Source organism: Ylistrum balloti, unplaced genomic scaffold (assembly GCF_031769215.1).
Source record: "Ylistrum balloti isolate Yb309-2 unplaced genomic scaffold, AGI_CSIRO_Ybal_v1 Utg371700, whole genome shotgun sequence".
Taxonomy (NCBI): Eukaryota; Metazoa; Mollusca; class Bivalvia; order Pectinida; family Pectinidae; genus Ylistrum; species Ylistrum balloti.
The window spans coordinates 197,887-212,454 of record NW_026782857.1 but is presented as its reverse complement, the minus strand read 5'-3'; the positions used below and the strand labels follow the sequence as shown (position 1 = coordinate 212,454).

Sequence of the window (14,568 nt, the reverse complement as noted above, 5' to 3'; positions counted from 1 at the left end):
CATGATCATTGTGAGTTAGAAAATATCATCTACCTTGTAGTAGATGAAGATGGTGTTTTTGAAAACCTCATTCACACTCCTCCTGAAACTAAACTCTCGCTAAACTTATTCTGATTCTAGTTCACACACACTCACTCTGTTGTCATTGCTTCCGTGCAGAACTATCACCAGACAGAAAATGTCGACTTTTCCGCTTTGTTGTCCTCCTCAGCGTCATATGACTTGACACACTGCCTTGAACAAATCCTCTCAAAGTACCTTGTGGAGAGAAATTAGCACCATTATTGCTTTTAGAACTGTGACTTTCCAAGCCACTTATATGATTGTTTTGCACACAGACACCTCCGAATACATGAGAGGCATGACCAGAAATCCCGAGAGAAGATCGCGGGAGGAGTGGGACGGGGCTTAACTTGGCTTCCCCGCCAGATGACCCTGGCGAAGACACACCTGAAGAGGATCTAATGTCTGGACTACATTCGACCCCAGTAACACGCAGGGGAGATAACTGTAGTGATCCTTCACAAGGCAAGTCATTCTCTGACCCCACAGCACCATTACTATGTTCCTCAAATTTGTTTTCTTCACTCAAGTCTGTAAAACAAAAGCAACATCAGTTAAGAGGGGATGCTATGATAGCAGTATCATTACAGACACCAAACCATGCTCAGCGTAGAAACTAGAATTTATTTATGTTATATCATTTTCAATATTCCAGAGGTCACATCATTAACTATTGCTCCCTACACCTCTGCTGTTCCATGTACAACACCTGATGAATTAGACGAGAAGACTAATTTGACCCTTTGATGTACATCAAATGAATCTTGATGTGACATAACAGTATATTATTCTGGCTTTGAAGTGTGGTTTAGCTCCTTTGTTATCTTGGAAGGAGCGTATCACTCTATGATTGGTCAGTGATTGTAACCCCTGGCATATCCAGTCTATGATTGGTCAGAGATTGTAACCCCTGGCGTATTCAGTCTATGATTGGTCAGAGATTGTAAACCCTGGCATATCCAGTCTATGATTGGTCAGTGATTGTAACCCCTGGCATATCCAGTCTATGATTGGTCAGAGATTGTAACCCCTGGCATATCCAGTCTATGATTGATCAGAGATTGTAAACCCTGGCATATCGATGATTGCCAAGATATTACAAAGTATAGTGTATCTTCAAACTATCATTTTATTGTGTAAAATGCCTAGATAGTGCTACACAATCTCTGGCTCAAAACACTGCAATCAGTTTATTACAGGTCAATGCACAGTTTGTTTTCATTTCTACAGCACTGAACTAGATATGGGTGGGCTTCAATACCCAATATGGACCTAATGCCAGATGAACATGGTATAAATAAATCTACCTACCAGTGCATCAGTTCAAACATATCATAAAATGTATCATGAAAACTGTAACCATGTTCTAAACATACATTACAAAAGTTTAGGTAAAACTACAGTCCAAGGTAGATAACTGTTAACAATATGCAATTTTTTCCCACAAATAGATTATTTTATAAATTCCAGTCATCAAAACAGTGCAAAATTTTTCATGAAAAAAAATAGTGTAAATAAAAACTAAATAAAACATGACGCTGCCTGAATCCTTCTTGCCTAGAAGTAAGTCCTACTTAAAGCCTTTTGATTTAAAACCTTTCCTTTTCTCTACTCGGCCCCTGTCCCTTATTTGGCTTAAAAATGCTCCACAAAGGGCAATGAAGCAATAGTTTAGGACACCTACCATCATACTCAAGGAAAGAATCATCGTCTTTCTCCTCGTCCTCTTTATCACCATCATAACCTGACAGTATAGATTCATCCATGATAGCACTCTTTTCAATAGAGGGCGTCGCTGTATTCTCACGACCCTCTACACTGGGTAACTTCCTGTTAAAGCAAAACACCGAAGTGATCAGCACATCCTTATAAAATAAAAACTTAATTTAAAGTATTACCTATGAATCTAATGAATCTATCAGTTTTTCTTTTTTCAATAATTGGTTCATAAATGGGTAAAGTTAAAAAAAAACAAAAATATAATAAAAAAAAAAAAAAACAAAAACAAAAACAAAAAACAAAAGACAAAAAACCCACCTATATATGTAAATCATCAAAATGAAAGCTAACCTTTCTTGTCGTGTACTTATTTTTGAAAATCAAATATTGTTGATTTCATTTTTAATTAATATGCCAATTTGTTCTTTAGTTGAATATCAAACATTGTAGAAACTGATTAAGAAAAAAATACATATATAGAATCACTGTGATGAAAACTTACCGATCACACCTTCGTTTCTTCCTGGAGGGGGACAAGATGAGTTGGTCATCATTTTTGAATTTTACGCAGACATCAAGTCCCTGCTGGATGTGATCTGTCACGCCCAACATTGCACACAGCTCTTCGTAACTCATAATCTGAAATCATACACCATTTCCTATAGTCTTCTGGAACTTTCCCCGATGATAGTAAATATTGTTTTCAGATTCTTGATAATTGGAACTTTACGTCCTAAAATGTTGCTATGGTAACTGGTTTATTCATTTAAGATGGAGAATTACATTTATTTACAGTACCCAAAAAGATTTCCATATGAAAATCTTACCTCCATTTCGCTGACTTCCAAAAACTTTTTGTCAGAATAACGTAGTTTTACAGCCTGAAGGGTGACGTCTCTATGGTCCACAACAGAGCCTTCTAAGAAACTGAAATGAAATAAAAAAAAGTCTGTTCCAGTCTCTAAAACTCCGAAATACATAGCTTAGCGAGTTAAATAGGATTCAACAATTCAACCTCAGATCACCAGATAGTCTTATCAATCTAAATTTACAACTTAATGAAATGTTAATGTTGAGACATTACTGAAATTAATAAAAGTTCACCTTGCCTTTATTATCAAGTGCTAGATTCCTCCTTGCATTATTTGAAATTTCACAACTTTTCACATCAAAACATGTCAAACTTTTACAGACATCAGACCTTGATAACACCAATATTCGAACTTATAGTGTAAAATTTGTGTTTCTTGTGATAAAACCAACGGGAATAACAGACACTCACCATTTCTCATGTACATGGAAAGCACATCTACTGATGTCTTCTATCGTAAAGCCGGTAAACTGAACCAAACGTTTTGGCCAAGGATCGTCTGTAAGATCAAGGAAACGAAATATGATCAATCTTGAATGGTGTTTTTTATCTTATAAGGTAACAGGTGTGTTTCTATAACAATGCCTCAGTGGTACATGTTAAAAGGGTGCTAACATTACTGACCTATCAACACAATGTTGTATTTGCTTTAACAGCTCTTGTGTTTTGTGATTATCTCCCCTTTACCAGGACAACACTACAGTTTACCTTTATTTCCATGCAAAAGTTTCTTTTCTTATTCAATGCACTATGTTTCAGAAAGGCAACATTTTTATTTTCAAACTGTTGTTGAAACTGTAAGGTTTCAATCTGTAACAAATGATTGATGGTGGAGGTTCAATTCCTGCAGCAGGCAATGATTTTTAATCAAAAGGCTTTTTTTCTTTCAAGAAAATAATTTTCTTTGAATTTTTCTTTACAAAATTGTGAGTTTCAAAATTTTCTCTGGAGTAAGTTTAATGAAGAGTACTCTCATTTTTTTGTAACCATACATATCAGATATGGTTAGTCTTTTTTCAAGTACAATCATTTTTGAGTAATTATGAGTGACAAAATTCTGATCTTAAATATCCATCAATTAATCAGACAAATACCAATGTACGAAAATTGCTACAACATGTACAAGCATTGACTTACCAAGTCGTGTGAGTATGCGTGCCAGAAGGACGGATGCTGCAGCAATCTCGGTAGGCTTATATTGGCCCATTTCTGCCTGCAGTAGACACAACTCGCAGATGTATTCTGCCAGAAATGAACTTTTCCTGTCCAATCTCGCCAACAAGGAAAACAGCTCCACGAAATCAAAGCTGTTGGCCACCCTGATTTTACCACGCAAAGTGGCTGTAATCTCGCCCATCATGCGCACCACATCTTCGTACTTGTATGTATTGTCTGTGAGCCATGCAGCCTCACGAATCGTGATAATGTCTTTACCTAAAAATCTGAAACAACCAATAAGTGCGAAATTTATTTCTGTGTTTCTTCTTGTATAGAAGGACTGCAATAACAAAGAATTTATGTAACAGACTTACTAATGTTTTCAAAACCAGACAAAAAATACTAAAAATTGATACCGTAAAAACCCATGTAATGTCCGCACTTTTTTTCAAAAATCAAAGTTACAGAGATATAGAGGAAATGAACTTTTTCCTTCCGACAATTCATATCATATCTCCTAATTGTGTTCTTAAAAGCCAAGCATACCTGATATTATCGTTCTATGGTTTTTTCTACCTCAACCAAACATGATTATTTATGATTATTTATTATAGTTTCCATGGTTAATTCCTTCCAATTTCTCGTTACAGGTTCGTATTGTGTCAAAAATTGTTTGACTTTGTCACATTAAAAATTATGGATCGTTTATCAGAAAGTCTTAATACATAGCAGGCCGGTTTAATAGATTGAAGTTGTCTTCCTCTGTCTGGTCGTTGTAATAAATGGCGTTCTCGTCGTCTGATGGTGTGTCAGTAGGGTCAGTGGCGCCGTGGGTCATGGGCGGGTCATGTTACTGTATAGTTATCGTTAATTGGCTAATCACACGCTGTCACTCACTCACACTCGAGGTGAGGAGACGACCCAAGCTGTTTATAACACTGCTGGGCTAACCCTTATCAAAACACCAATTATCGAAATGAGGACTTGTCATACTGGTAAGCTTACTGTACCATTATGGAGAATAACTTTGTTATAAACAATTAAGTGAATTCTTGAATGGTACCTGTAAGTTATACACAATGCGACATGCTCTCGGCCATTACGACATTAGCGTACGTGAAATGAAATTGGCAGCTTCAATTTGCATTTTTTACCCGCGGACATTACATGGACAGATTTTTGTGTTAAAAAAGGGGTGCGGACATTACACAGATGCGGACATTACGTGGGTTTTTACGGTAATAAGTCAAATATGTATACAATGAACCGTGCGAGACAAAAATTAATTAAAAAATGCCATAAGATTGACCAGTCTGTCAGTAAAAACATTTACCTAGAACAAAGGACCATTGCTGCAACCCCCAGGAGCTGTAATTTGGAGCGTGTTGTCTTATGAACCTTGAGATATCTGTCTACTACACTAACAGCCACATGGAGAGTTTGACTAGAGAAGTCTTTCATTCCAGCCACTTCCACCAGCCAGTCTACGAGGATGTAACGCATCGATGGTGTCAACTCATGTGAAGTTTTGAAGCAACTCTGAACGTTAATAGGCGTGACAGAACGAACAAATTCACGAACTGTCAATGCTGCTTGGTCGAGACTAACACCACAATATATTTCCTTGGCATAAAATTTACACAAGCTTAGTTGTGCTTCCATATTCCCCAGTTTGGCAACTTGTCGCAGCTGTCGTATACTTTCTAGTCTTGATGCACGGTCACACACGCGATCCTGCCAGCACTGTTGCCAGTGTAGATAAGCCCCGAGCCCAGACTGATGTTGTGCAGCCTGCTGGAGATACAGCTGAGCCTCTGTACTGCCATCCTCTTCCAGTAGAGAGACAGTTTTAGCTACACAAACCTGTATATCTCCATTGTCAGGATGCTGTCGAATAAAGACAACAGTATAGATAAAATACATAAATACTAAATAAATACTAAGTATCAATTAAAAATAAATTACTACAATTAAAGAATTTTTCAAAACATTGAATTATGTTGAGCTTTATTCTTTTTTTTTTCTTTGTTGCAGGGTTAGATTTTTAAAATGTTGTTTTCACATCGTTGTCTAAAATCCTTGTCTCAGAAACCTTAAGAACAAGTCTGATTGCTGAGAAATACATATTCTTGTGAGAGACATTCCCAGCAGATCAGAATTTTATGTAGACACATTGACAACTTACCTCTTCTACAAATTTCTTCATATGTGTAAACACTGTCTCCTTGCAGCAGGCACCGTTGATTGACCAAGGAGGACGGATAAAAAGCCAGGAAAATGGGTCTGTTCCTGGTGTGAGACTCTCGATCTTACAGAACATGTCTGCCGCCTTCTCACCATTGCTTGTTACATGACACTCATCCTCAGGCACTGCAAAGAGCAGATTAATCATTAACATCAAATATTTTGGTCAAAAACAGGCAGTTTCTTCAGGACAATAATACTTTTCTTTTCCCAAAACTAAAAACAATTATACAGAAAATATTTCTCCATTTTCCTCATTCTTAGTAAAATCATGCTAGAGCAGTTAAAATGGTGGAAACAAATATAAACATTGTTACAACTTACATCCTTCATTGTAGAGGTAGGCGATAGCTAGCTTGATGAGAGCTTCTATATTTCCAAAGTTTGCAGCTCTGAAACAGATGAAAAAAAGGGAAACTGTTATTAAATCAGTTCTCAATCAAACATGTACAAAACAATGCATAAAAATTTACCATTGTCACTGATAGGACTTCTGTTTTCTCTGTTGACAAGAAACTCGTCAAATGAATTGAGAGAATCTACGCAATTTGTCATTCTTACCGTTCAAAATGTCCAAGATTATTACACATTGGCCAGTTGTCTTGGAAACTTGCCATTGCCCATATTGGCGAGTTATCGTCTATCATGTCTCGAAAGTAGGGGTGTACCTAGAAATGGAAATGTATTAACGGTTCGTTTACATCAAAGTCATGTCTAACAGGGACTAAAATATCTTCCTCCATTACACCCAGGTAAATAACTCCCGGCCCATTTAAGTTTCATTATATTCAACCAAGATTCACAGTGTGTACATGTTCATATAAATTTATCTGGTAGTAGCCACAGGTTAGTTTATTCTCCTGTACTTAACCAACCCTGACTTCAAGTAGGAAATGAATTATTGGCCCCCTGGGCTCAATTCAGGTTAAATATTATATAAAAACAAAACTGACATATTTTTGACACTTCATGTGAACAGTGGAAAATATTTTGACAAGGCTTAGCAAATTTTATCCATAATCATTCTTCTGATAAATATAATGAATTTTTTAGACTCAACTTCCCAGGAAAAAACTAAAAGTAAAAATTCCAACAATGTACTTTAAAAACAACACCAAGTAAAGAAGAATATCTCCATGAATTCCCATAACAACACATACATTCAAGGGCCCTAGCTCTACCTTGTGTTTCTCAGTCAAATACATGGCAAATATTTATTGAAAGCAAAGAAGAGCTGGTAGGATATATGTACTTAACATGAGTGTTATAGGTACATTTTCAGCTTCATTTCAATTAAAACTCTTGATTTACAAGTAGCAATAAAGAATTCCTTCTCTCCAGAAACAGCTGTCATACGTACCATTTTCATGTTGAGAATATCCCTAATGTGAAGGCCTTTGAGAATATAGAGGAGGACTTCCTCTGGAATGTGCCATATTGTCAGTTGGTTGTGTTTTCTAGGACGGAGCTGCATATGCATGTGGACAGGTATAAAGGTGTTGGGTGACTTTTGGAATTTACTGAGGGCAGATAGCACTGTAAGAAAAGAAAACAAAGTTACTGGATGTATAAACGTTCTGCAAAAAAAACAAGTTATTGGAGACAGAGAGTACTTAAGACATAATGAGCAGAAATGGTATTTAAGACATAACAGGGAGCCAAAACTGATCCGATCATGGTCCAATCACTAGACAACTATAAAACTACAGGAGCTCAAACTTATCACATTCTTCTCCCATAATTCACAAGTTAGTTCCACTTTTCAGTAGGGAAACAACTAATATATGCTTCAATGATATGCACCATGAGTTGATGTCACCATTTTAACAGGTGTAACAATATCATGTTGCCAATTGACCACATCACTCATTTAATAAAGAATTCGTGAAATATTTCAATTTACGACTTACAATTTGTTTCGAATCCCATTCACTTCATTATCAACTTTTATCAGGACAAATTACTTTTCGTGACAATGACAATTTTTCAAATTTGCATTCAAAGTTAAATATGTACCCCAGATTACTAACAATTCTAATAAGCTGATTTGCCAATAAAACTAGCAGCACTTTACAAATGACTGTCCCATGTTACAAATGATATGTGATTCACATTACATTTATATCCGATACAGTTCCAAATTCCAAATATCAAAGAACTGGGGAAAAAATCAATGTTATTTTAGATTGAGAAATTTTCAGTCTTGTTATTTCTATACATTGTGGAAATAAGAAAATGAAATGACATGCAGAATTTTTCATATCAACTCATGGATATTTGAATTTAGGTACAAGTAACCTTATTTCAATCTCAATTTTAAAGACATGTGCTTCAAAACAAAAATATAGTATCTACCAGTAACAAATTTGTGAAGAGAAATAAATAATACACAATGAAAGTACCATTTAGAAATTTTAACAAACTTGTTAACATAACACACAAGAAACACATGTTATCATTTTGAAAGTCACAAGCAACACCGGTCTCTGACAGCTGTCTAAACATGTTGGTTTGATATTCACAACAATATGTCATAACTGCTTTAAATTTACTCCAAGATCGGTAATTCCAGTGGCATTTTGTTTTTAGAAAAGTTATACTTACGAAAAGAAACAAAACTCATGATTTCCTAAATATCTTCCGTGTTTCCATGAATTATTCTCGGGTAGAATGAAGAAATGTCAAACTGCTTACATTCCGACTCCGCTTCGATACAACATATGCTTATGCTATTTTTAGTATCCACAAGGGCATTCCCGATAACGATTGGTTCAAAATGTAAACAAGCGTCTACATGTCAAAGCAATGAACCAATCAAATCCAATGTCTAAAACATGTTTGTGGAATGTCTGCTAACATGTTAATTTAATTTATGAATTACATGTCTGAACACATATGCCTATGATTGAAAGCATTGTTATCGTGCTACGCATATAGATCAATATGCACTATCTATAAGGCTAATGGATTTTTGTTCGAGTAGAGCAACAGGTAATGTCAAGTATCGGGGATTCCCCAATTCAGCTTTCTCTAGTGTTGGTATTTCAAAATTGTTGGCCGTTGAAAACCGTTTCTAAACATTTAACAAACAACAAAGACATATATTTAATAATGTGTTTCGTTAGATAACAATATAACTCCAAAATATCATGATAATAGTATCCTCACTGTCGCAAAAGCGCTGGCCAGCCGTTTGGCCGGTGTTGGTTCAAAAATCGAAACATAATTTTCAAACCGACCATGTTATGTCGAGGTAATTTGAAAAATATAGAACAAAAATAATAATTCATAAACAACACATGGTTTGCATTTAATTTCCTTTTGATTTTAATTTAATTAACCCCATGTTATATATCATGAAATCAACCGATATTATTTACGATAATCAGTTTGAGGGCGGGACAACGCTGAGGGTGTCGCGTAAAGTCATAATAAAACCCCGTCATATTGCACATTAACTCTAAATATCGACCTATGTGGAAAATATCCATACCATAACTATTTCTCCATATGAGAGAGTACACTTGGGGGGAAAATAGGTTTGAACATCTTTCAATTTTCAAGTCTTCGAATCAACCGCCTCCCATCATCATTGCTCGAAACCGTTAGGCCTAGATTCATCGCAGGTTATCACAACAAATTCTGAACTACCATACACGTAACACCATGATCAGCAGTATTCTGTCCAAAAATAAATACATACCTTTCATTTCTGTTCGTCAGTTGTTTTTGAAACTTATTAAGTCATTTATGAAAGCGATTTTGACAACAGCAACCGGCCTGCGTACTGCACTCCAATGTTGTGGAGTCTACTGAACCATGCTGGTAAGCTTCGCGCTGATTGGCCAATTTACTCGTCGTTTGTAAACGATAGGAAGTGAGTTACCTTATCTTGCCATTGATAACGGTCTCGGCGCAAATAACAACAGTCTCCTTGAGCTGTCAGTCAGCGATGAAACAGTCACTTGGTGACATCTAAGTATCTGGTAAAAGAAAATATAATTTACTTTCTATAAGATTTTAATCTGTTTTTTGTTTGGGTAGGTTATTTACGACCGGGGACGTAGGAGTCAGTAAGGGACGTGTAAAACAGTATTCTAATACTTCAGTTATGTGTCCCTGGAGTCAGTTGATATTCATAGGAACATAAGGTAATTTTGATTTTATGATAATAATCAGAAATTATGTTAACTATATAGCGAAAATATTGTTTAGACAACTGTAATTAATAGATAAACAAAAGAAAAAAAAACCAAAAAAAAACCCCGATAACTCGATAACTCAAATAATTGTGAAAGGATATCCTACATAGGGATTTTAACACGAAGAATCCTGAATTTTACGGATAGCTTTTAAATATTTTAACAAATTATTGTATTATTTACGGAATACACGTGTATAATATTTTCAATTATTATAAAATATGCACCTTGTGACGACATGAAAACAGCTATAATTAAATGACTGTAACATGTAGGCATTTATTGTGACGTCACCATAGAAACAACATAGAAAAAAAACTAAATTAATGAAATAATGTTATATAAAGAATGTGCCAGACTTTTCCCTAATGTTTTCGGTGTATGATTCTGTCGTCGTTAAATATATTTAAATAATTGATAAGATGATACTGGTGCGTGTGTATCTACCATACGTTCCTGGAGGATATGAAAATTAAATTAAACCGGTTTGTGTTCGTTATAGAATATATTAATTATATAATTATTAGCTCTAATCTTAACACATTTTATAATAAATGTTTAACAAAACATCACATGCCTCTGTTTGTGTTTACCTTGGTAGATATCTTTGATCCCATTACCAACTGGTCTTTTGGGCTGGCTAATAGCACCAGTAATTAAGACCTAGTGCTGACCATCTTGAATGTAAATCAATGATCCGGAACAAGTCTAAAGAAATATAAACTTGCTTCAACAGATTTCTGTCTCTGTTAGGTATTTGTGTGTGTGCCTTTTTTTTTATCCAGAAATGTACAATGAAATGTGGTAAATCCTGATTGGAGAGCTCCAGGATCAGGTATATTAATGTAAACAAATTGATAAACATTGTTTTAAGTTTCTAAATGATCAATTTATAAATTAAATCGGTCAATGTCGGGATACTAGTAGCTTTTATGTTGCCCTAGTAACCTCATCGACGTTGACTAAAACGACAGAGGAAAGTTTCGTGGGTTTCCGACGATTGGTAATTTAAGCCAAGAACATACAGTTTGATACGTATTGTTATCAGTGTCTAAACTACATCTTTGAAATATAGAAATTAAAATAAAGTTCTTGATTTACATCTCCAAAGCTTTCCATTCAACAAGTTGGTGTTTTTTTTATTATTCTTATTGGCTGTTGTTTTCGTCTAGGATTTACCGTTCATGAAGTATTGGAGTGGTCAGTTAAGATCGGTATCATACATGTAATTAAATTGCATTGTTACGATTCTTTTTATCTTACAGCACGTTGTGCTTAATTGGATAAATACTTCCAAACATTCGCTATAGCGATGTTAACTGATATGGAGCTAATTGTAGTATCGTTAGATCTGTTCAGAAGTTGATAAAACTAAAAGCGTTTCAATACACTTGTTCTGAACTGTTTGTCGTTAGCACTGAATTGATATAAAATCTATGCTATCTCTTTTTCTCTTTTCTTTCTATCTTTCTATCTATGATTTAAACTAACAATTGTACGTCTACGAATTACATATTTTCATGTTTATAGTATGTGTCACGTGCAGTATATGTCAATTATTTGTAATTTTATTAATGGAGAAGAGTTAAAAAAATGTTAGAACTTGTCTCTGAGCCATTTATCTGCTACTGATAATAAAATGTTTACATCACTCCAAAAGCATTTAAATGTCAGAAAAAAGCTTCGTTCAGCATATATAGATACGTTATATGTATTTTACTCACCATTTCATGAAACTACTCCTAATATAGTTTATATTCAATTCGGAAACGGATGAGGAGCGGGGCCGACATTTGCTCGCACATATGTTTTTTGTATCTAACATAAACATTTTGTATTTAAATCAAGTGAAGAGTTCAATTTCTGATACAGACACATGATATACGTACAGAAATTTTGTTTACAAAAGTTGTTTACAAATCCCCTTTTTTCGTTAGTTAAAACTGTTTTCCAAATTTTCGTTAAAATTCAATGACAAGATAATGATGATTCTCATTGTTTGTACAACTAGTGAACAATGCATTTAGCGTTTGTATTCGACTTCACTTCCCAAATGACAAAGATAATAGAAGGGATATTGCTCTTTTATCAAAGTCCGGTGGATATCTAAGTCGGTGGATATCTAAGTCGGTGGATATCGAAGTCGGTGGATATCTATATACAGTGGATATCAAAGTCGGTTGATATCTACGTCAGTGGATATCTAAGTTGGTTAATATCTAAGTCGGTGGATATCCAAGTCAATGGATATCTATATCCAGTGGATATCTAAGTCCGGTGGATATCTAAGCCAGTGGATATTTAAGTCGGTGGATATTAAAGTCGGAGGATATCTAAGTCGGTGGATATTTAAGTCGGTGGATATCTAAGTCGGAGGATATCTAAGTCAGTGGATATCTAATCCATGGATGTCTAAGTACGTGGATATCTAAATCGGTGGATATCTAAGTCGGAAGATATTTAAGACGGTGGATATCTACGTCTGTGGATATCTAAGTCAGTGGATATCTAAGACAGTGGATATCTAAGACAGTGGATATCTAAATCAGTGGATATCTACGTCAGTATAATACAACATGACTGTGTGGAACAACTTGTATTTCGTGTTTACTTTTGATAAAAAAAATGTCTTTTACTCTAATATAACGAATTTTGAATTGATTTCTCTTGAACCCGGAAGATAGGATCTATTTGGCATTAGGATAACGACACAAACAAAATCTTAAAAAACCAAATATCTATATATGACATACTTATGTACAATAACTGTTTCTATATGGCGAAAGGTAAACCAGATTCTGTGAGATTTAAGCATATATTCAATACAATATAATGCATTGCAATACAATTTATTAAAGTTTCACAAATCACATTATAAAGTAATCAAAAAGCTGTTACATTGACAGAAATGAAAGTGATATCCTGTCTATATCGGGTTATGAGACGCTATTTCAGTTACAGATATGGCTTGTGAAATAATTTTGTATTAAGTCGGAAGATCAGGACACCAACAATTAATTCAATTCATCCATTTGTTGTTAATTAGAAATTAGTTGGTCATGGACCTTAGTCGTCCTGTCCACGTCGTTGGTCACACCTGACTGACCACTCAAGGCCGACACGTGTTAATACGTTGGTGACGTGCCACTGACGAGGCGCCCCGAGGTTAGAATGGCGATAACGGACAACCCATATACCGCCCCAGGTGGTAACAGACAACATGTGAATAACAAACAGGTAACGACCAGTCTGGACACGTGGTGGTCAATAACTGGTCATTGTTAACAAACTGACATTAGTCAATACTGATCAATCAATAATGCAGATCGATGTTTTATCAGTGTTTTCACGATGTAGCGCCCCGACAACTTGCCAGTTTGACAGGTGTGACCAGACTTAGGATTAGGTGCTTATCAAAACAGGTGTATAAACGTCATGTCCTTATATCAAAGCAACTGGGCTCCTCCCCTCCTCTAAAAAAAAGGAGGGTAGGGATAGGAGTTTCACCTAGAACAATGTTAAATTAGTTAAACTTAAAAAAAAAATGCTTCAGACATTTTTTTTAAAACAAAAATTTCATACTTGCAATTGTCACCTAGGATGTTAAAACGGAATAGGCAGACAATAATTAAAAAGATCGAGTGACCAGCCTTGATTCTAGGTGTTAAAATCCCGAGATAACGGCATTTCTGAAGTGGTAGAGGGGCGTTGTCTTTCAATAGGTGTTTGGCAATCAGTTACCTAAGGGACTTATAATTTGACGGTTTCCGTTTGATCTACAAATAGTCCTCCCATTAGTCCCGGAACAAGGACGTTGTCGGTTTACAACTAAGCCTGTCAATCAATATTCTAAGGTGTCTCAACATACATTGTATGAATCCCCCGTGGCATTAAATTCTGGAGTACAATCTTGATACATACACTCCGACCATTCCGAGAGATGATGAATCTTAATGTTATGTAATGTAACCAATAAAATATAAGCCACCCCCTCCATCTTTTTTTTTCACCCTTTCTTGGCAATTTCCTCCTGTTTAAGGTGACTGTTTCAGTCACCGTTTACAGGGCCACCAATGGTTTCTGGATAGGATAGCCATCCGATTCTTTTCATAAGGGAGAAGTTTTATCTGCAGTCAAAGAAACTTTTTAATTATTTTGTTACTTTTAATGAGTGTATAATATATGTATATAGGTTGACTTTTTATGTTTTTTTTTTCCTTAAAATCCAAGTCTGATTTATACCCATTTAGTCTACATACACACTGGTCCCAACACACCTTTGCTGTTGCCTTAAAAAAATAACACTTATAT

The 14,568-nt window shown here is 35.4% G+C and overlaps 1 protein-coding gene across 1 annotated transcript; it reads right to left on the bottom strand.

Annotated features, from left to right (window-relative positions):
* Positions 1-142: 142 nt before the first annotated feature.
* Positions 143-8,678, bottom strand: LOC132563372 (cyclin-F-like). Its single transcript, XM_060228135.1, has 12 exons — positions 8,660-8,678; positions 7,416-7,591; positions 6,617-6,723; positions 6,380-6,447; positions 5,997-6,181; positions 5,145-5,698; positions 3,791-4,095; positions 3,065-3,152; positions 2,610-2,709; positions 2,285-2,421; positions 1,748-1,893; positions 143-594 (listed from the first exon to the last, which is right to left on the bottom strand). Exons 1-12 carry the CDS (start codon positions 8,676-8,678, stop codon positions 143-145), a joined length of 2,337 nt encoding a protein of 778 aa, XP_060084118.1.
* Positions 8,679-14,568: the final 5,890 nt, after the last annotated feature.

Bases quoted from the DNA above. Each gene is read 5' to 3' on its own strand.
- LOC132563372 (XM_060228135.1), bottom strand. The intron at 6,724-7,415 runs GTACGTATGACA...TTCCATTTCTAG, and splicing joins ATATTCTCAACATGAAAATG to GTACACCCCTACTTTCGAGA. The intron at 2,710-3,064 runs GTGAGTGTCTGT...ATTTCATTTCAG, and splicing joins TTCCATGTACATGAGAAATG to TTTCTTAGAAGGCTCTGTTG.